Here is a 23,097-nt window from a genome sequence, read left to right on the forward strand (position 1 = left end):
GGGAAACAGAAATAGGCATTTTTGGATGAATTTATAGTGAGTGTGTGTGTGTGTGTGTGTGTGTGTGTTTTGATACTGTATTTGCCATGTCAGACACTAGTGCTTTAACTCATTAAAAAAAAACTCCTTTAGAGCTCCAAGAAGTCAGGTTGTACCACTTCATGAGCAGCTATGAAGGCGCTCACAGGAGTTGTGTCTTTCCACAGTAGCAGCTTTATTCGGTCAAAACAAGGTTAACATAATTATAAAGCAGGTTCAGGATCCCAGACTCGATGACATTTCACCATGTGATTAAGTTGTCGACTTAGGCTATGCACAGAGCAGAACACAAGTCCCACAACAAACGAGGTAACACAGAGGGTAGGAAGTTAACGAACCAAACGGGAAGTGAGTCTGGGTGCGCAGTTGAGGTAAGACCTGGGTCTGGTCCAGGTCAGCTCCCAGCACTCCGGGCCTACTATGTTTGAGCAGCGAAGGATCTCTATTCTGTCGGGAGATCAGTCGGGCAGAGCCTGTGGCGGCAGCTGCCTTTTCTTAAGGGGTCAGACACAGAGGAGTCGATGTCTGAAGACTCTGACAGTTTGCTGCCAAAATCCTCCCTTTTTAAAGGGACTTAATTAGTCTTGGGCCCCTGCACAACTCCTTTGCTTCCACTTATCAGTTCTGGGGTGTCCTCAGCAGCTGCTGGTCTGAGAGATATCCGGTAGCTGCAGTGCCCCTACTTGACATGAGTGACTCCATCTTACACTCTACATACTGTCACCCCCCAACCCCATTTTTTTTTAGTAGATGAGAAACAGGTACAAAAAGATAATCTGCCAAGGGTTACACAAAGCAGTGCTTGCTTTTGAATTCTGGGAAGCCTGCTTGCAAAGCCAGAGCGTAACCACTCTCCTCTCTACATGCCGAAGCACACAAATACACGCATGTGCACCTGCACATACACACATATACATGGGTCATGCTACATATTAAGACTTTGCTGTGTGCCTGCGCCCTTGCAGACCTTTACGGTCATGCATGAAGGCAGGGAGAGGAAGAGCAGCTTGCTGAAACAAGATGGCGCAGCCAGAGACCGGGATTACAAGGCATCTCAGAGGGTAACAGGCATGGAAACTAATCCTCTGCTGAGAAACTAGGCCACTGATAACTAGGAAGAGTTTCAGTTCTTACACAGGACGACTGAGGCGGAGGCCAGATCGCTTCCGAGTAGGAAGTTAAATGATAATTCTTAAAAGCCCAGAGTTCAGAAGAATCCAATACATAACCATCAAGTCCTTAGTTAGCACACAGCAGGTAGGCTGGCCCCACCTGCCCCACCCGCCCCACCCGAGGAGACTACCACCACCAGACCACGTGCAGCCCGCCCTTCAGGCTTCAGTGTCCTACTGACGGGGTTTCCTGTCAGCAGTGATCATGTCCTGATAGGACTGAACCGTGATAGGAAAGGACTCAAATTTTGTATCTCACAGTATCTCTTTATTTTGAAAGGTCTTATTTATTTGACAGAGAGAAAGCCTAAGCTGGGGGTGGGAGTGGGGAGGCAGAGGCCGACTCCTTGCCAAGCGGGGAGCTCAATGCGGGGCTCCATCCAGGAACCCTGTGATCACCACCTGAGCGGAGGGCAGAAACGTAACCACCGAACCACCCAGCCACCCAGGCACCCAACTCACAGCATTTAGGTTTTTTTTAAAGACTTATTTATTTATTTATTTATTTATTCATGAGACACGGGGGGGGGGGGCAGAGACACCGGCAGAGGGAGAAGCAGGCTCCCACACCCTGAGCCGAGGGCAGACGCCACCCATTGAGGCACCCAGGCGTCCCGAACTCACAGTATTTAAATCAAAACCACATACTCCCCCCACAACACAAGGACAAAGGCAAAGCAGGGAAGCAGTGGCCACCAGCAGTTCAAAAGCCTTGGGGATCCTAACAGTACCTGGGGAGGATCCTCTCGTCAGTCACACCTGCGTGTCCCTTCCCACCGCTCACCGCTCGCTGGATCGAAGTCGTAGCCAATCATCCTTCCAGAATTCAGGCTGCACCGGAGCACGTGACGGGCCTCCGACGGCGGCGAGGGCGCCCGGGGTCGGCCGCAGAGCAGGCCACGCCGCCTCCCGGGGTCAGGAGTTCAGGCCCCACGGGGCGGGCAGGGATTGCTTTAAAAAGAAAAAAAGGGCGGGGGGGGGGGCTTACTGCCTTTTCTCCGCACCACGCAAACCACAGTGGTTCTATCAAAATGAAAATCCCCCATTTTGCCCGAAAGGCGTCGGGGCTGCTATCGTGGGCGAGCTCGTCGGTTCCCAAAAGCCGTTCTCCGACTTCCCGCTCGGGACCCCGAGGCGCCCCCGACGCCTCCCCTACCGAGCTCTTCCCTCCGGGGAGCGCCCTGGGTCAGCCGGGGTCGCGGTGGGCGGGCAGACGCGGCCTGTCACGGCCGAGGCGCCACGCGGTCCCTCAGGGCGGCCGCTCTGGCTCCTGCCGGCCGCAGCCCGGGGGCGCCCCAGGAAGGCGGGACTGCGCGGCGGAGACCAACCTGCCCCTCACCGGACCACACTGCTCCTAGGGACACACACACTCATGTGCAAACAGCCGCCAGCGGGAGCCACGGTCGACGGCGGCAACCGCGGGCCGCTGAAGGAAAGGCCCTCTGCCGCGCGCGCCCGGCCCCGCCCCCTCGGCCCCTCGGCCCCTCGGAATCACGGAGCATGCGCAGGCGCTGACCACGCACTTCCGGAAGGCCGGCCAATCAGCGCCAGGGCCACGGGCGCGCTTCCGGCAGGAGCCCGCCGACGCGGATGGCCTGGGCTCTGGGGACGCGCGTCGTCTGCGCCAGGTAGGCCGAGGGGCGGCGGAGGCGCGGGTGTGCTCAGCGGCTCCCGGGCGCCGCGCCTCGGGGTCGCCTCAGGCTGCGGGAGGGTCTTGTGGGAACTTGCGGGTTGCGGACCCGTGGACGCGGCATGGCCGGGCTGGGCCCGCGTTCGTTAGATGTTCCAGAAGATTCTGAGCCGAGCGAGAATCGGGGAAGCCGCCGGGGCGTCTGCAAAGAATGACTTGTCCGTGCGCGGTGGGAGGGAGGACATGGAGGGTGGGGAGGGCAGAGCAGGGGCGGTAGCCGCCCTCGGACAACCCGCCGCGCTCCATCGCCCGCACGCGCTGGCCGGTGGGGACGCCTCACGGCTCGCAGGCCTTGCAGTCGGCAGTTGCCGCCACCGCCGTGCAGACTCTTCCGGTTCCGGCCCCGGCGGGCCCAGGTCCAGTGCGAGGTGGTCGTGCTGACCCGCTGGGTGCTTGTCGAGCGCCCTTCGCCCGCGTGGCCACCGCAGCAACCCGGAGATCCGTCCCCCTCGAGAGCGGACCTGTGACGTAGGAGTCCACGGGGAGCCAGGCCCGGCGGCCGGCACGTGACCCGCGAGCGGAGGCCCCGAGCCCGGCAGCGTCCCCTGCGAACTTGGACGCGGAGCCAGAGACTGGGACTGTGGGCCCGGAGTCTTCCACCGAGGTGCGGCGGGACCGACACGCAGTCCAAGGCCTGAGAAGCTACTTCCTCAAGGGCAAGGTCTCCTGGAAGGTCTTAGGTGGAAGATAAAAGGGTCATTCCCAACATAGCAGTGGGAAGGACCACCTTAGGGCGGCCCGGGTGGCTCAGCGGGTGAGCGCCTGCCTCTGGCCCAGGGTGTGACCCCGGGGTCCCCGCTTGGAGCCTGCTTCTCCCTCTGCCTGTGTCTTGTGAATAAACAAAATCTTAAAAAAAAAAAAAACCTCTTTACCTACAGTTAGGGGATCGACTGGAAGCACCGTCATGTTTCAGAGTAGAAAACTGGCTACAGTGGGGAGAGAAATGGGCAGTTTAAGGAGGGTGGTGTTAACTTGATTGTCAATGGCTTTATTCTGAAACATGGAGAAGACCTGTGTGTATGCATTTGGGGAAAGAGGGGGCACAACGATAGCTGGAGGTCGTTCCTATTATGTTCCTTGCACCTCGCTGAGTCCTTTTTATGTACATACCTTTTTTTTTTTTTTTTTTTCTTATGATAGTCACAGAGAGAGAGAGAGAGAGGCAGAGACACAGGCAGAGGGAGAAGCAGGCTCCATGCACCGGGAGCCCGACGTGGGATTCGATCCCAGGTCTCCAGGATCGTGCCCTGGGCCAAAGGCAGGCACCAAACCGCTGCGCCACCCAGGGATCCCATGTACATACCTTTTAAAAAGTTTTATTTTTCTGAAGATTTTATTTATTCATGAGAGACACAGAGGCAGAGACACAGGCAGAGGGAGAAGCAGGCTCCATGCAGGGAGCCCGATGCGGGACTCGATCCTGGGTCTCCAGAATCACGCCCTGGGCCGAAGGTGGCACTAAACTGCTGAGCCACCCAGGCTGCCAAAAAGTTTTATGTTTTTTTCTTGATTTCTGTTTTCCCATCATGCTTCACTGTTGAATGTCACATTGGGTAAGAGTCTGTAAAAAGCACCCATTTTGAACATATTAAGCAAGAATTAGAAGTCATGGAAACCTTAGTAGCTATAACACTTAGTTTGGGCAAGTAGGAAGAGTCACCTGGAAGAGCCTGTATGCTGTATTTTGTGTAGTTCTGTGTTATTGGCATTTACTACAAGTTGAGTATATTTTAACATTAAAGGTGTATTTTAAAATTCTGAAACTTCTCTCCTGCACTTCCAAAATTAGTGTAAGAAAATTTCCTACATCACGTTATTATAACGAGCCTGGTGGAAGTTAATGCCTTTACCAGTCATGAAAGACTTAGCAACTGTTCAAGACTAGCAACTTTCAGGTTTAATATCATTACTTTTTATATGTAGGTGTGTGTATACACACACAGCTCAGAGATACTGTGAGATCGGTTCCAGATCACTGCCATAAAGTAAGTCAAACAAATTTTGTTCCCCAGTATGTTTACTGGTATTATTAACTGTGCAATAGCCTTATGTCTTAAAAAAAAAAAATTCTCAGTGTACATACTTTAATTAAAAACAATCTGTTGCTAAAATGCTATCATTTGAGCTTTTAGTGAGTTGTAATCCTTTTGCTGGTGGAGGAACTTCTATGCTGATGGCTGCTGACTGATCAGGGTGGTGGTTGCTGAAGGCTGGGGTGGCTCTGGCAATTTCTTAAAATGAGACAGTGAAGATTGCCGCTTTCTTTTCATGAAGGATTACTCTGTTGGATGTGATGCTGTTTGATAGCATTTTAGCCATAGTAGAAATCCTTTCAAAATTGGGAGTCTGTTCTCAATCCTTGCCGCTGCTTTATCAACTGAGTTTATGGCATCTTCTAAATCCTTGTCATTCCAGCAGTCTTCACAGCATCTTAACCGGAAGTAGATTCCATCTCAAACCATTTTTTTCTTCTCGTCCATAAACAGCATCTGACTCTTCATCTCTTCAAGTTTGATCATGAGATTGCAACAATTCAGTCATATCTTCAGGCCCCACTTCTAACTCTGGGTCTTGCTGTTTCCCTCACATCTGTAGTTAATTCTTTCACTGAAGTCTTGAGCCCACAGTTTGCTAATAAACCCAATATCTGCAAAGTGGCAGTCCTGTGAAGCATGATCAAACAAACAAGGTATGCCTTAATTTTATTTTCTTTTAAATAATTACAGAATGAGATAGTATTATTTTTCACTTTGTGAAAAGAAAACTGAAGCTCAGAGAAATTAATTTGACCAAGGACATACTGCTAGTTAAGTGGCAGAGCTGATGAAGACCCAGTTCTATCAGGTATTGCTGCCTCTCAATTTGTGTTATGTTTTTTGCTGGTACAGTGCTACAATAAATAAATCCCAGTCTTTCCTCTTAAAAATGTTTGAAATATGTTATCAAATGTGAAGAACTGTGAATATAGCAAATATGAAAAATATGAGATGCTCTGAAATAGATGTAGAGGGAGCCATAGGGTGCTGTGGGAATATGAAGAAGGGACACTACAGCTTAGTGATTATCATGCCAATTAATGCAATGTTGTTTGAGCATACTCATTGTTGAGTACATTATTGTAGACTCATTTTTTACAGCTCTAATTGAGGATAACAGCTCCTAATTTATAGGGTTGCTTGGAGAGGTTAATTGAATCAGCAACTACATTAAAGATCCTTAGCTTATAGAGAACATTTGTCTTGGTCTGAGTCTCCCAAAGGAGCAGAACTTAGTCTTAAGGAAAGACGGGAGGAGAAGGTAATCTAAGCAGTGAGGGGTTTGTGGGGGAAGGAAAACCTAACATCTCTGTTTTGTTGTTTTGTTTTTTTAAAAAGACCAAAGCCAGATGAAGATGAACTTAAAGATAATAAGGTATGAAGGGCTCTGATTGGTAAGCTAAGGGTGAAGCACTTTGTCCTGACTTTTGGTGAGTTATGGACAGGTTTAACTAAGAGGAAACATTTAATCGGTTTAAAAAGTCAAGGTTTGAGAGATAAGTTAAATTATATATCAAGCAGTAGGTTAAGTGTAGAGCTTAGGATAGTCCACCAGGACTCTACAACAGTAGAGGCAGAAGACACTACTCTAGATTGAAAGGTAGTTAAGGATGCTAATAACTAAATATAACATGTGGGCTGTAGTTGGATCCAGGTTAAAATAAATGTAAAATAGAAAGCTGGGGCACTGGCTGGCTCAGGCTGATGCAGCATGTGACTTAATCTTGAGGTTGTAGGCTCTAGCCCCACGTTGTGGGTAGAGATTACTTTTTAAAAAAATCTTTAATAAAAAATAGAAAGCTTATTGGCCAAGAACAGTGGACACGTTGGCTGCCATTTATGTGGTATCATAATTTTTAAAAAGAGGGGGTTATAATCCTCATTGTATAGGTCAAAGAAATGGGATTCAAAAAAGTTACATGGATTTTCCTCAAGTATACACTAAGTATCTAAACCAGGATTCAAACCTAAAGGACTTAATTGTAGTCCTTATATTGTGAAACACTGCCTTCTACAGCATGTTGCTATGTTAGCTTTTGCTTCTGCTGGCTCATGGCACTAAGTCAATCCTTGAGTTTGGGAATGACTTGGAAACGGAGGCTTTCTAGAATTATTGTTTTTCCTATTCTACTTGTAGGAAGAGTAAGTCTGTGTGGTAAAAGAACTTGCTAGGTCACCAAGACAAAGCCAATTTCAGATGTCAGAACCACACCCATATTTCTGTTCTGTCTTTGGATTATGAGGGAGAGGAGACAAAGAACAAAAGTTGAGAAAGTATCTTAATGTGGGAAGAAAGAGAATGCTAATGGTAAAATGACTCACAAGCTTGGAGGAATTTGATTTGCTTAAAATTGGGTGTGGTGCATATCTCAAAAAGAAGCTGGGAAATTTTCTCTGTAACGTTTTATTTTGAACATTTCAAACATATAGAAAAATTGAAAGGCTGTGCAACAACAAAGATAAGCCTTTTGCTTGGATGCACCAGTTTCATTAACCTTTTGTTTAACATCTTAAAATTATTGAACCTTCTGAAAGTAGCCATCAAGATGACCCCCCTACTCCCCAAAGTATATATTGTCTAAGAACAAGGATGTTTTACTTACCTATGATACACACCATTTAATACTGATAGACTATGATATGTGGTCCATACCAAAATTCTCCCATTTGTCCCAGAAATGTTCTTTTAGTTGCTTATCTCTTAAGATCCCTATTTCAGTCAGGAACCACCCATTATATTTGTTTGTAATATTTCTGAAACTTTTTTATGTTGTTTTTCGTGACATTTTGAAGAACACCTACCAATTATTATATAGAGTGCCCCACAATTTAAGTTAGACTACGTGTTTTCTCATGATTGGATTGAGATGGATAACTTTTTTGGAAGGCTATCTTATATAGGCTTTGTTGTTTTGGAATTGTGTGAGAGGAATGAATTTCTATAAACACTATGAATTCCTGTTTTTCCAAGAACAACTACACAAGGAGTTTAGCATTTATTGAAGAGTGTTGTGTGAATGTTTTAATACATTAGTGATTGTGGTATCATATTTTTAACTTACTGTCTTTTCTCACCCATAGGAAAGATTCCTAGTTTTGGACCTAAAAGTACTTTCTTGAATAGGAAAGTCATTAAGCCTGACTTTACATCATTGAGTGAGAAGAACAGCATCCCAGCTAAAACGTTCTAGCGTGCAACAGACTGCAGCCTGTGGAGTATTCTGGGCAGCAAGCTCTAGAGCTAAGGGCTGGAGGATAAACAGGTTTGTGAAGGCTATCGACAACACACCAATCCAGTGAAACGGAAAGCTGGTCGGGTTTCAAGGTCTGTGGGAAGATAGCCACTGCTTGCTGGGTGTTGTGTGCTAGACAACCAGGCATTGCTAAAGGACATATATTACCTTACCCGTCACCTTTGTACCCGTCACCTTTGTCCACAGCCCAATGGAGTTCATAACAGCCCTGGCTGACCTCCATACGGGGGCTAGCTGTCCCATTGTCTAGACTACTTCAAAGAGCCAGTGACCACTAACTGTAGGCATAACTTCTGTCTCTCCTGCATCAGTATGTCCTGGAAAGATCTAAGTGATACTTTCCCCTGCCCCTTTTGCCGTCACAGCTCTCCAGAAAGGAAATTCACCAATAATCCCCAACTGGGCAATTTGATTTAAATTGCTAAGCTACTACAGATAAGAAGCAAGAGGAAGAGGAAGGAAGAGAAGCTTGTATGTGAAAAACAATCAAGTTTTGACCTTTTGCTGTCAGAAGGACCTAGAAGTTTTATGTCCACAGTGTAGTTTCTCCACTCATCACCGGAATCACTATATTTGGCCCATAGAGAAGGCTGCTCCCCATCATAGGAAAAGATTGCAGAACTGCATTGAACCATGGAAGGAGAGAATAGAACAAGTCGAAAAAGTGATAATCACGCAAAGCAGAAAATCATTGGAACTGAAGAAGGTACAATGTAGGAGAGAAGAAATAAAGTCTGAATTTGAGCGACTTTTGTTGTTTCTCAAAAATGAGCGAGAGATTGTTCTTCGGCAATTACAAGATGGAGAAATGGATATTTTAGCCAAACTAAATGAAAACAACATTTTCAAATTATCTTTCTACATTAAAATATCTCTCAAAGGAAATAGAGGGCAAATATCTGAAGTCAGAGCTGGAATTACTGACAGATATTAAAAGTATCTACTGTAGATATGGAACCTTAAAGTCCCCTGAACCTTTTTTATTCCAATAAAGGAATATGGTTACCATCTTCCTCCACAATATTTTGGCCTAAAGAAAATTAAGAGTTTTCAGGTGGATCTAATTCTAGATTGTGAAACAGCACATTGTAAGCTCGTTATCTCAGAAGATAGAAAAACTGTGTGATATGGAACTAAAGCACATAACTTACCTCGTAACCCAAGGAGGTTTTATCTCTCCCCAGCTGTTCTGAGTTCTATAGGTTATAATTCTGGCAAGCAGTATTGGGAGGTAGAAGTGAAAGACAAGCCTGAATGGATCATGGGTGTCTGTAAAGACTCTCCAGAAGGAGAAAGAATCAGAATCAACCAGTTTTAGTGCAGGACAGATTATGGGGTGTTGGACGATGTAGTCTGAGTAATTATATTGCATTGGGTCCTAGAAAAATTAATCTTCTGCCAAAAGTAATACCTACAAAGACTGGTATTTTTTTAGACTGTGACTTGGGTGAGGTTTCCTTTACAATTTGAGTGATAAATCTCTATATTTTTAACTATTAAAGAAACAGTCTGGCCTTATTTCTATACTGGAACTGACTCAAAACATCTTAAAATCTGTGCAGTAACAGATTCTGAATGATGAACTATTGTAAAACTCTTTTAATTGTTCTTTTCTTTTCAGGTAGTGGACAAAACTAAGCCAGTGACTCTAGTCTCAACAATTCTGTTGAGTTTCTTGTTGGATTTTTGTTTCATTTTTTCAGTTTTAAACAACCAGAATGATTTTACCTCAGCAGCTTCTAAAATATTTGTTTAAAGGGTACCTGGCTGGTCCCATCAGTACTGCATGCAACTCTTGATCTCACATTGTGAGTTTGAGCCCCAGGTTGAGGGTACAGTTTACATTTTTAAAAATGTGGTTATAGGGCAGCCCCGGTGGCTCAGCAGTTTAGTGCCACCTTCAGCCCGGGTCATGATCCTGGAGTCCGGGATTGAGTCCCACGTCAGGTCCCTGCATGGAGCCTGTGTCCCTGCCTCTCTCTCCTTCTGGGTCTCTCATGAATGAATAAATAAATAATCTTTAAAAAAATATATGGTTATAATGCCTCCTTTACAGATATATTATGGGATCAATTGGAGAATGTCAATAAAAGTCCAATAATTTTTCTATGTTGTGTACATATTTTTTGCCTTAAAAAATATGTAAGCCTTTATTAGAGGCATATATGACCATTCCAGGACTATGTGCCCTATAAAGGTAGCCACTTTCCACTTTGTGGAATTTAATAGTTCTCTAATGTGTTTTCTTTTTATTTTGTGTGTGTGTCTGTTAGTCTTGACTTAGTACTATGAAAAATTGAGTAATAGTGCCACCATATACATATAGCATATACTTACCACATTATATACACACAATCATCTTCCCTCTGTTCCTATTTGGACACTACCCTGTAGCGCTCTTCAGATACCATTGTTCACTTCATTTTGGGAACTGACCTCTTCTCAGAATCCCCGTTGATTTAGTTCTAGGTTTCCTTCCTTCCTTCCGCCTATTTGAGAGAGCACGAGCTGGGGAAGGGGCAGAGGGAGAGGGACAAGCAGACTCCCGGCTTAGCATGAAGTTGACAACACAGCTGGATCCCAGGACCCTGGGATCATGACTTGAGCCAAAGTCATATGCTTAAATGAGTCACCCAGGCATCCCGTAGGTTTTCTTTCTTAGACTTTATCTATTCGGGAAATCACATCTTTTTAGTAGATAACAGCTATGTAAAAGTTAGAACTTGTATCAGCAAAAAAAAAAAAAAAAAACCACCAAAAACACTACTGAGGCTTTGACTGGGACTGTGTTAAATCTAGATCAGTTTGCATAAAATTCATTTCTTCACAATATTGAGGCTTCTAATCCGTATATCCATTTATTTGACTCTGACTTCTCTCTGTATTGTCTGTAGTTTTCAGTATATATGACTTGACAACATCTTGTCAGATTTATCCCCAAGTATAATGACATTTTGATTGTTTCCTTGAGAGTCTAGGTCCTTTTTTTTCTTGCCTGATTGCACTGACTAGGACTTGTAGCACAATGCTAATTCTTGACATTTTATGATTGGTTTTAGCTATCATTTTATTGCTCATATTACCTCACTTGATTTTTATATATTTTTATTTAATTTAAATTTAATTAATGTATAGTGTATTACTAGTTTCAAAGGTAGTTAAGTGATTCATCAGTTGTGTATAACAGCCAGTGATCATTACATCATGTGCCCTCCTTAAGGCACCCTTTACCCCATCATTCCACCCCCACCCCTATTTTTTTACTATCTGACTTTGTGCCTCCTAGTCTTTACATAAAATCATTTGTTTAATACTGAAATTCAGTATCCTCTGATCATTTCCCCACTGACATGCTTATTTGGTTATCTTTTGCAAGTAATGTACAATTTATACATATTTATACTTTTAACAAAATAAGACTCTAGAACATAATGGAAAAATAGAACATGTATCTATGACCCTAACATTAATAGAACATTTGCATCACCTTTCAAGGTTTCCTTTGTGCCCCTTCTTGACCATAATCTCTTCACTTCCTGGTCCTATATAGATAACCTCCACTGTTTTTAGTTTATAGTCCATTGTTTTCCTGACCTTTTACAGTGTATGTTTGTATCCCTAAACAATGTTTAGTTTTGCATATTTTTAAAAATAACATGGTTAGTTATAACATGTATAGTTAGTTGACAGTGTTACATTAATTTCAGATCTACAATATAGTGGTGATTCAGCAATTCCATACATTATACATAGGTCATCATAAGTGTACGCTGGTTCCACATGTTTTTGACTTACATAAAGTTGATTAATCCAGTCTTGAACTTTTTCATTCAACATGTTCATGAGATTGATTCATTATGTTTTTGCTTAAAGTTATTTATTTTCATTCTACCCTGGTGGATATTCAGTTTGAAACTTTAACAAACAGCTACTATGGAAATTATGCATCTGGTTTCTTTGGGAAGTGAACCACTAAACCTTTTTGGATGATGGCAAATTATTTTCCTAAGTGTAGTGTCAATTTATATACTCCCACCCACAGTGTATAAATGTTTTCATTGTTCTACCTCAACAGTACTTGATTTCAATTATATATATACACATATATATTTTTTACTAATTGTGAGGTGTTAAATGTTCTCTCCAGTTTTAATTATTCCCATGATCTGTAATAGAATATATTTTTATAATTTAATAATCATTTGTTTTTCTTCTGTAAAATAACTGTTAATGCCCCACCCTGCTTTTCTATTTGTCTTTTTGGTTTATAAGAGCTCTTTATATTTTCTGGATTTTAGTCCTGTAGCAAGTATATTCACTTGCCAGGTATCTTCTCCAGAGTTTATCTCACTTTTATGGTGTTTTGGACAGAAGTTAAGTTTGATATATTTCATTTTATCAGTCTTTCCTTTTGAGGTTCGGATCCTTTAAAAAATCCTCCCCTACTCTACTCTAGAGCCATTAAATATTCTATATGTACTTCTAATCATCTACTTGGAAGTTGATTCTGTGTTTGTGAATGGGATGGAGCCTGCTTATAAACTTAAGTATACATAATATAAGAATGACTAATGGTCACACCATCTATTGAGAGGTCCATCCAGCTTATTTGCAGTGCAACTTGTGTCTTGACATCTCATATGCTCTGTTGGTCGATTGGTTATCCTTGGGCTAATACCATACTCAAATCTTGCAGCTTTCTCATTCTTGATATCTGGTGACAATTTTCATCTCTTCAAGGATGCCTTGACAACTCCTGGCCTCTTCAATATATATTTTAGAGTCAGCTTGCCAAATTAAACATCATTAAACATCAAATTAAACTTGGATAAATAAATTTAAAAAAAAGAAAAAAATTTTAAAAAAAATAAAATAAACTTGGAGATTTTATTTGAAATTGTATTGAAGCTATAAATCAGGTTGAATAAAACTGACGCCTTTATTGAATTGCCCAATCATCTATATCTGTACGTCTATTTAAGTCTTCTTTAAAACTTCTACAACACCCACCAATGGGATGCCTTATGTAAAGCTAAACATTCTAGGGGATCCCTGGGTGGCTCAGCGGTTTAGCGCCTGCCTTTGGCCCAGGGCGCGATCCAGGAGTCCCGGGATCGAGTCCCGCATCGGGCTTCCGGCATGGAGCCTGCTTCTCCCTCTGCCTGTGTCTCTGCCTCTCTCTCTCTCTCTCTCTCTCTCTCTCTCATGAATGAATAAATAAAATTAAAAAAAAAAACAAAAACACCAGAGCTATCTTAAAAAAAAAAAAAAAGCTAAACATTCTAACTCACATGACTTCCACAGGGCATGCTTGACATCAAGATTACGCAGAAGAATATTGAATATTAAGCAGGTTTACATTTGGTAGCTTGATTTCCATGGAAATCTTTCTAGTCCACATAGCTGCCCAAGAGCACTTTTGGGTTCCCTGTGAGATGGTTCAGGTAGGAGTGAGTCAATGAGACATTGAACAAATGAGGGACGTCCACTATTTTAAAAGCTTCATGTCCCAAGAGGACACTAAGTTTTGGGATTTAACCGACAAGTGAGTGGAATTCATGGACTGGAAGAGACCTTCTGAAATTGCACTGAAGAGTTAAGTGGTCTCTGGAGGGAGCACATATACTAGATAAACCAAAAGGATTTTGAAGTTGTTTGAACTTGAAGAGTTTTGGAACCAGTTTCCTTTTTTTTTTTTAATTTTTTATTTATTTATGATAGTCATAGAGAGAGAGGCAGAGACACAGGCAGAGGGAGAAGCAGGCTCCATGCACCGGGAGCCCGACGTGGGATTCGATCCCGGGTCTCCAGGATCGCGCCCTGGGCCAAAGGCAGGCGCCAAACCATTGCGCCACCCAGGGATCCCCAGAACCAGTTTCCTTTAAAACTGAAAAATAATCTACCTTACAGGGTTGATCAAAGACAATGCTCCCACCTGCCACCCTCCATACCGAAACTACAGACTTAGTCTCCCCTTCCTCCTGTCAATTGAACTCAGTGCAGCTAATCATTTTGTACTTTAAAAATAGCTCATCTGGGGTGCCTAGGTGGCTCAGTCGGTTTAGTGTCTGCCTTCGGCTCAGGTCATGATTTCAGGGTCCTGGATCAAGCCCTTCATTGGGCTCCCTGCTTAGTGGAGAGCCTGCTTCTCCTGCGCCCTCTGCCTGCCACTCCCCCTGCTTGTGCTCTCTCTCAAATAAATAAAATATTTAAAAATAAAATGTCATGTGATTTCCTTTAGGGAAGGGGGGGTTTCACTAATTTTTTCAAGTCTGAAGGTATCTTTAGTCTATCCTGATAATTATTTTTTAAATCTGGTTTTAGGGGCGGCCCGGGTGGCTCAGCTGTTTAGCACCAGCTTCAGCCCAGGGTGTGATCCTGGAGACCCGGGATTGAGTCGCGCGTCAGGCTCCCTGCATGGAGCCTGCTTCTCCCTCTGCCTGTGTCTCTGTCTCTCTCTGTCTCTCATAAATAAAATTTTTTTTAAAAAATCTGGTTTTAATGTTTCACTTTTTCATATTCATTGTTTACAAGATTGCGTTACAACCAATACTGCCAGCTTCTCAGAAGCAACCACTTTTCAACTCTTGTTCTTAGGGTATATGTCACTAAATAAGCTTACAGTAATAACTTCTATTTTTCAAGTTTTTGGTATTATCATTTAATGTCCTACTTTGGAAGATGAGAATTTAGAGCAGTTTTCACTCTGGTCCTCTCCTAATAGAACTCTTCATTTTTGTATAGAATATTTTCTGATGATTACAGTAGTTTGGCTATGTCAACACCATCTCTGAGCCATGTTTTATGCAATGATTGCATTTTGTTTTTCCACAACTTTGTTTTCAATGTCCTTATCCTTAGTTCATCCCCAAACTGTGCAGTTGTCTAAGTTTTTTCAATTTAAACATGTTTAGCTTTATACTGCTTTGATTTTGCCAACTGTTCTCAAGGGCCGTGTAACTTCCAATGCAAGCAGGTTGTTCATGAAGCCAGATGCTCATACAGCATCTTGGGAATGCCGTTGGCATCATTGGAGTTGCTTTTTCTGTTTCCATTTAGTTTTTCATTGGCAAGGTCCTTCAGTAGCTTCCTAATAGTGGTGCATGGAATTTTGAGACTTTATAAAAAGTGTTTTTATTTTTAAGTAATCTCTATACCTCACATAGGGCTTGAACTCACAACCTCAAGATCAAAAGTTGCATGTTTCACTGATTGAGCGAGCCAGGCACCTCTTTCTTGAGAGTTTCAAGTCTGAAAGTACTTTAGTCTATCCTGATATTTAACTAAAACTTTCCCAGTTTCTAGTTTTGAAATAATTTACAATTAAATACTTTTAGCACTTTTTTGTTGTGAAATATATTATGATGTCTAAAATGTGTTTTAAAATACATCAGCAAAAACAAAACAAAACAAAACAAAAAAATACATCAGCAGAGGGGATCCCTGGGTGGCTTGGCGGCTAAAGCACCTGCCTTCAGCTCAGGGCATGATCCTGGAGTCCTGGGATCGAGTCCCACATCGGGCTCCCTGCATTGGAGCCTGCTTCTCCCTCTGCCTATGTCTCTGCCTCTCTCTGTGTGTCTCTCATGAATAAATAAAATCTTAAAAAAATAAATAAATAAAATATATCAGCAGAAAAAATGTGCTAAAGCATGACTTTTAATCAATACCATATACAGAGTTAGTTTCCCTAATCAGCAACTCCCTTCCAGAGGTGGTCAGGTGGCAACCTAATGGGAAACTGAAACTCCAAGTGCTACGATGTTGCTTCAGTTATCTAACCTCTCATAAATTCTGAGGCCATGGTTAAACTAATGGATTATAATGGATATAAAAAGTGGGATGAATTTGGTGAAATTAGTAGTATTGGGCATATATGAATTGACTGAGATATTGCAGCCACTCCACACTCTTCCAAGCATAAGACAATAATGTCTAGGGAACCCTGAAGCCTATTCCTGATCAAACCTGAGTCTGGAATTCCACAACTGTCTGGCCGTTCCTTTTGAGGACACTGGTGGCCTCCCAGTAAGTACACTGTTGGACGAATCTTGCCTTTATGGAACAGTGTTTGCTTCCAGTGAAACTTTGGTGCAAGATCAGAGCATCTAAGCAGACAGAATGCTAGGAACATGGAGTTCAGCAACAGGCTATATGAATGCGCAGAGTTGGCCTGCTAAGTAAATGGCTCTGTCAGACATGTTCTACAGGTGCAGCAAGATTTTGATTGAGATTTGCTTTTACTATTATCTGGTAGTGAGTAGTTGGCCTTTCTACACCTATTGATAGTTATGTTATCTATTGAGAAGAAGAATAATTGTGCAAAACCTAATTGGCTTAGCTCCTTTCATTGCATGCGTGGTGCATAACAAATCTGTGTGATTGTGTATATATGTATATATGTATATATATATATATATATATATATATATATATATTCCTTTACATGTTTAAAGGAAATGAGTAATATACTCAAATATCTACCATTCAACTGAAGAAATATACCTGTAAATTAAAAGTCCCTCTTCAACTGCATTCTATCTCCTCCCTGGAACCAAGACTAATCACTAGTGTGAATTTTATATTGAATCACATATTTGCTATTCTTTATAATTTTTATCATATATATCCTTAATATATCATTTAGTTTTGCCTGGTTTGGGGCTTTATACAAATAGAACCAGGAAATAGAGATTTCTCTGTGACTTGCTATTTTCTCTGAACATTCTTAAGATTCATCTATCTATATACTGGGGCACCTGATTGTCAGTAGAGATTATGTCTTTTTTATTTTTTTTTAAGATTTTATTTATTCATGAGAGACACATGCAGAAAAAGAAAGAGAAAGAAGCAGAGACACAGGCAGAGGGAGAAGCAGGCTCCATGCAGGGAGCCAGACGTGGGACTCGATCCTGGGTCTCCAGGATCATGCCCTGGGCTGAAGGCAGTGTTAAACCATCGAGCCACCTGGGCTGCCCATAGATTGTGACTTTTTTAATTAAAGATTTTATTTATTGGTGAGAGACACAGAGACATAGGCAGAGGGAGAAGCAGGCTTCCCTCAGGGATCCTGATGCAGGACTCGATCCCAGTACCCTAGGATCATGCACTGAGCTGAAGGCAGATGCTCAGTCACTGAGCCAGCCACCCAGGGATCCTGAGAGTGTGACTCTTGATCTCAGGGTTGTAAGTTTGAGCCCCAGGTTGAGTATAGAGATAGCTTAAAAAAAAAATTCATCTATACCGATACATGTAACTTTGTCTTTTTTTTTCCCATCGCTGCATGCTGTTGTATGATCATAACAATTTGTCCATTCTGTAATTTCTGCAGTTAATAAGTGGGTTTATATGACATTTTCCTTTGCCATACAGGAACATCTTTCTCCAATTCTCAACCACAACCAAGGTGATTAGCAAGCAACTTTTTAATTGAAAAACAAAAAAAAAAAAAAAAGGAGATAATTGCTGTAAAAGAAGACAAAGCCAGGTACTGTGACAGACGGTGTTGAGGTGGGGACAACAATTTCTTTATTATTATTATTTTTTAAGATTTTATTTATTTATTCATGAGAGACACACAGGCAGAGGGAGAAGCAGGCTCCCTGTGGGGAGCCGGACTTGGAGCTTGATCTAAAGACCCTGGGATCATGATCCAAGGGAAGGCAGATGCCTAACTGAGTCACCCAGGTACACCTTATCTCTACTTTCTTAAGTCAAAGCTTGGGTTATTGATTTTAGGCCTTTTGTTTCCCTGGTGTGTGTGTGTGTGTGTGTGTGTGTGTGTGTATATATAAATTTATTGATTGATTTTAGAGGGAAAATAAGTCCCAAGCGGATTCTACACAGAGTGTGGAGCCTGACACGGGGCTTGATCTCAAGATCCTGAGAGAATGACCTCAGCCAAAGCCGAGTCGGACACTTTACTGACTGTGCCACCCAGGCACCTAAAATATATATTTAATGCTGTGAATATTCCTGAAAATTTGCCTCATCTGCATCCCACATTAATATATTACATTTTCATTTTTATTTCATTTTCAAGTTTTTTTTTAAGATTTTATTTATTTATTAATGAGAGACACAGAGAGAGAGAGAGAGAGGCAGAGACACAGGCAGAGGGAGAAGCAGACTCCTCTCAGGGAGCCCAACGTAGGACTCGATCCCGGGTTTCCAGATCAGGCCTTGGGCTGAAGGCGGTGGTAAACTGCTGAGCCACCAGGGCTGCCCACGAATATTAAGTCTTTAAAAACGGGGATCCCCGGGTGGCTCAGTGGTTTAGCGCCTGCCTTCAACCCAGGATGTGACCCCAGGATCCCAGGATCGAGTCCCACATCAGGCTCCCTGCATGGGGCCTGCTTCTCCCTCTGCCTGTGTCTCTGAATCTCTCTCTCTGTATCTCTCATTAATAAATAAATAAAATCTTTAAAATAAATAAATGAATCAATCAATCTTTTAAAAAAATTAAGATCCTTTAACTAGACCCTAAATCCTAACTGATTAGTTCATTTCCTTGAGCATTTTGAGAGAATAACCCAAATTTCCAGGCTCCCGGTGGTGGGAGGGCAGCAGACTTTAGTTGGAGCCACCCATCCTCGGAGACATAATTAACTGTTCAACTTTGATTCAGGAATAAACGCTTTCAGTTATAGTATCAACTCTATGATCAAGCTTTCGCTTCCATCATCAATCTCACAGATCAGCAATATCAGATAGGGCTGCTCTGTGACCCTGGATCAAGACAAAAGCAAGACGACTCTTACTGGATCTGAATACAGACAAAGCATGATGAACACACATGACCACAAATGACCCAACACCCACGGCTCCTCACATGAGTGACTACTGACACTTCACCCATTACAGCTTCAGCCCAATCATAGAATTACTCCTCTTCCTGACAACATCCTATCGGAGCAATGTCCTGATCCCTTAAGTCTCCCAAACCCCGAACACAACCCAAATCCTACAATAAATCCTTTCTAACACCACCTTCCTGGAACACTCTAGGGTTCTCTGGGATGTGTGTTCTTCCTCCCCAAGGGTCTGAGGCCCAACCACTCAAATGCCAAGTGTGTTCCTGGTCCCTTTGGCTTGAATGTGTGGACAGGGCTTGGTTTGTTCAAATCACCATCCAAAGTTCCAGGTTTCCACATTTAGGAATTTTCAGTTCCATCGTCGCTTCTTGGCCTTTTGGCTAAGATCAAGTATAGAAATTTTCAGTTCCAACTGGTTTCCTTTTATTCGCTTTTGTTTTTGGATATTGTTTATTTATTGGAGTGACTAGGTCATTCTTCTGGATAATTTCCACATAATTATGTTGTTTCCTCACAGTGTCATTTAGCTTATCCCCCCTCTACTCCATATATTTGTTATCAACTGAAAGGTAATTACAAAGGTTTGTTGAATTCAGGTTCAAATTTTGCAGCAAGAACAACTCATAGGTGATGCAATGTTATTCAAAAACATAAAATAAGTGTGCACATGTCTAGTTGCTCTGCTTTAGTGATATTATTGGTCAGTGGGTTAGGGTGGTGACAGCCTGACAGCTCAATTATACAAGATAGAGCCAGCTCAGTAAGGTGATGCTGAAAAAGTCTTAAGCACCAAAAGGAGACAAAGGTAATATCTGCAAAAACAGGTAAACCTTTTAGAAAACTCACAAGAATCCACAGATAGTCTTGAGGGATATTTTCAGCAAGATCATTTTTACAAAATGTGTATTATGTATATTGGTATGTGAGCAACAAACAAACAAACAAAAATACAATGTTTAAAAGGTGAAACTTTTACCTATTTATTGAAGCCAAGATAGGGAAGCAATCCAATCCATTAACAGATAAAGATGTGGTATATATATTACACACACACACACACACACACACACACGAAATTTTACTCTGCTGTAAAACAACAAGAGTATGAGATCTTGCCATTTGCAACAACATAGATGGACCTAGAGGGTATTACGCCAAGTGAAACAAGTCAAAGAAAAATACTGTATGATTTCACTTCTATGTGGAATCCAAAAAAGTAGAACAAATTAAAAATTAACCAAAAAAAGCAGAAATAGACTCATAAATACAGAGAACTGATGGCTGCCAGAGGGGAGGGGGTTAAGGGCATGGGCAAAAAGGGTGAAGGGGAGTGGGAGATACAGGCTTCCAGTTATGGGCTGAAAAAGTCACAGGGATAAAATGTACAGCAGAGAATACAGTCAGTTGTATTGTAGTAGTGTTGTATGGTGACAGATGGTAGCTACACTTGTGATGAGCACAGCGGAAAGTATAAACCTGTCTAATCACTATATTGTACACCTGAAATAACCTAACATGTATATCAACATTGTATATTCATCATTGGATATTCATCAGCAACACTGTGCATTCAAAAAAGTAGGAGTTTTACAATCGCATCAAAAATATTAAATAGCTAGGAATTAATCTAAAAGGAATATGTGAGTATTGTGGAGAAAATCATATTTAGGGAAAGATATTAAGGAATACCTTTACAAATGCAAAAGGACACCATTGCCATGCATGAGAACACTCAATATAGCAAAGGAGCCAATTAAAATTATGGCTTCAGTGTAATTCCAACAAAATACCCAAAGATATTATTTTAATAGAATTAAACTGAAGAATACCAAGAAGAATCAAGGCACTTCTGAAGAAGAGGAACAAAACTGAGACATTTTACCAGACATCAAAATAGTATTAAATAATTACATCTTAGTAAATATGAAAGTGTTGTATTGTGCAGGGATAGGCCAATAGACTAATGGAACAGAAAAGACGTAGACACAGAATCACAAATATATGGAAACTGGCTGTATGATAAGGCTCCCACGCAGCGTAGTGAGAAATGAATTGTTCAATAAATGGTTCTGGGACAACTGGTTATCCAGATGGACACTGGACTCCATTTCCTGGTACATGCAAAAGTCAGTTCATTTAATTTAAATATAGAAAATTAAATTATAAACCATTTCAAAGCCAACACAGGAGACTCTAGTAACCACTTGTGTATGTGGGAATGACTCATATAAGGCTCCAAGTCTCATAAAACAAATAGTATAAAGGAAAATAAAGACACAGAGATCTTAAAATCACAATACTATGCACACAATATAAGTTTTTTTAAAAGAAGAAAATAAAGCATTTGTATGTAACAGGAAAAAATTGGAAGACCATTCATACAAACTGTCAACCATGGGTCAACAAGATATAAAGGAGTTTTTACGTTGTTAAATATACAGTCTTTCAGTAGAAAGCATACATTATAGAAATGTTAAACATCAGAAAAGTTTGATAAAAATGTTGGGAATATTTTAAATAAACTTGGAGATTAAAGCATGGATGTATGGTCAGAAAGCAACTAAAAACAGGTGGCAAGTCAGTATAAATATGAAAGACTTCTTTATAGCAAAAGCACCATGAAAAAGGTTAAAAGCCATTTCAACAATGGAAAATATTAACAACATAGTTTCACTGCCAAATATACGTATGATGTATACATGCATTATGTGAGTACACTGGTGCATTTATATATATTCATACATGTAGTACGTACATATAAGTTAGGTGAGTATACAGATTATACACAATAGTAAACAGTACTTGACATAAATACAAGAGATATCAATATCAATAAAGAAATAGTTAAGGAAACAAAATAAACTTGAAGCTATTCATACACACATGTATTTTTTTTTGTTTGCTTACTTGAAGGCATTAGGTTTATTTTGAGGGAAAGTAGTGTTTGGGGCTCTTAAAACACACCTCTGAGGCATGCAAATAAGAGCAGCCATGAGACGAGCAGTAGATGATGCAACATGGAACCCTCTCCACTATTCCCCAGGGCCAGAGAGGAACCTTTATCAGACGGAGAAACTAGAGTCCTAGTGTTGCACGATGGAAGAAGAGAAGCAAATGGTCTGGTTTTTAATTGTAACAGTTTTGCTCCCCCAGCCCTCCTTAAGGTGTGGCATTCATGGCTGGAGGCACAGGGCCCAACCACTTCTCCAGCAGATGTGTCAGCATCTGCTCAGAGCCCACACCACATGGGTTCGGCCATCCCAATGGGTCATGGTGATGGGCAGCCCCAAGGCCCTATATATGCAGGCTGCCTTGGAGGTCTCCTTTGCACTCATTCTTCACCTGTGTTGCTGAGATCTTTTCTAGAAGTCCCTGGGCTTGCTCTGTAAGATACACCAGCTTCTCTGCAGCAGCCAGGATGCTCTGGGACTCCAAGATGTCTTTGTCCTCTGACCAGATACTCATCCATAGTTCCCTGGACACTTTCTCCAGCACCTTTGGGTGCTCCAGGTTGACAGTGATAAGGAATCACAGGGCCAATAAATTTCTTTTTTTAAGGATCACCGAGAAGAAACCCTTGGGGGAACTGGACAGGAAACTGGACATACTGTCCCAGGAGCCTAACATCATTTCTCAGGTATTAGGCTCTGCAGGGAGGCAGAACTGGCCATTTGCTTCCACTGTCTCACGTTCAGTGCAATGATGTTTGAGTGCAACTGCAGGTTGATGTTCCAGATGCTTTCATATGAGCACAGAACTCGAAACACAGCTAGGAGTAGGGGGAGAGCACATCGTGGAAGAGCTCCAGGGTGTGCAGGGGTCCCGTGTCACAGTAGTACCCACACACATGATTTTAAAAAATGCAATACTACCATGAACTATACTGTATCAGATGGATAAAGGTAACACTCACATAGCATTTCTGGAATATCATGGTAATTCTTCTGAGGGTCAGGGCTGGGCAACTAGAAATACACATCAAAATGTTCAATTAGGGATGACTGGAGGGCTCAGCAGTTGAGCGTCTGCCTTTGGCTCAGGGCTTGATCCCGGGGTCCCAGGATCGAGAGTCCCACATTGGGCTCCTTGCAT

The 23,097-nt window shown here is 42.0% G+C and overlaps 1 protein-coding gene and 2 pseudogenes across 1 annotated transcript; 1 reads left to right on the top strand and 2 right to left on the bottom strand.

Annotated features, from left to right (window-relative positions):
* LOC140603180 (tripartite motif-containing protein 60-like) overlaps positions 1–23,097 on the bottom strand; it is a 213,277-nt pseudogene that overhangs the window by 180,078 nt on the left and 10,102 nt on the right.
* TRIM61 (tripartite motif containing 61) lies at positions 2,737–13,133 on the top strand. The gene is given in 10 exon segments (XM_072773828.1): positions 2,737–2,839; positions 5,388–5,590; positions 6,276–6,312; positions 8,019–8,430; positions 8,433–8,673; positions 8,675–9,034; positions 9,036–9,175; positions 9,178–9,470; positions 9,473–9,684; positions 9,686–13,133. Coding segments are annotated over 7 exon segments (1,380 nt in total). The 5' UTR covers positions 2,737–2,839; positions 5,388–5,590; positions 6,276–6,312; positions 8,019–8,381; the 3' UTR covers positions 9,771–13,133.
* Positions 21,831–22,849, bottom strand: LOC140602303 (glutathione S-transferase kappa 1 pseudogene; annotated as a pseudogene).

This window comes from Canis lupus, chromosome 13, assembly GCF_048164855.1.
Source record: "Canis lupus baileyi chromosome 13, mCanLup2.hap1, whole genome shotgun sequence".
In the NCBI taxonomy this organism is placed as follows: domain Eukaryota; kingdom Metazoa; phylum Chordata; class Mammalia; order Carnivora; family Canidae; genus Canis; species Canis lupus.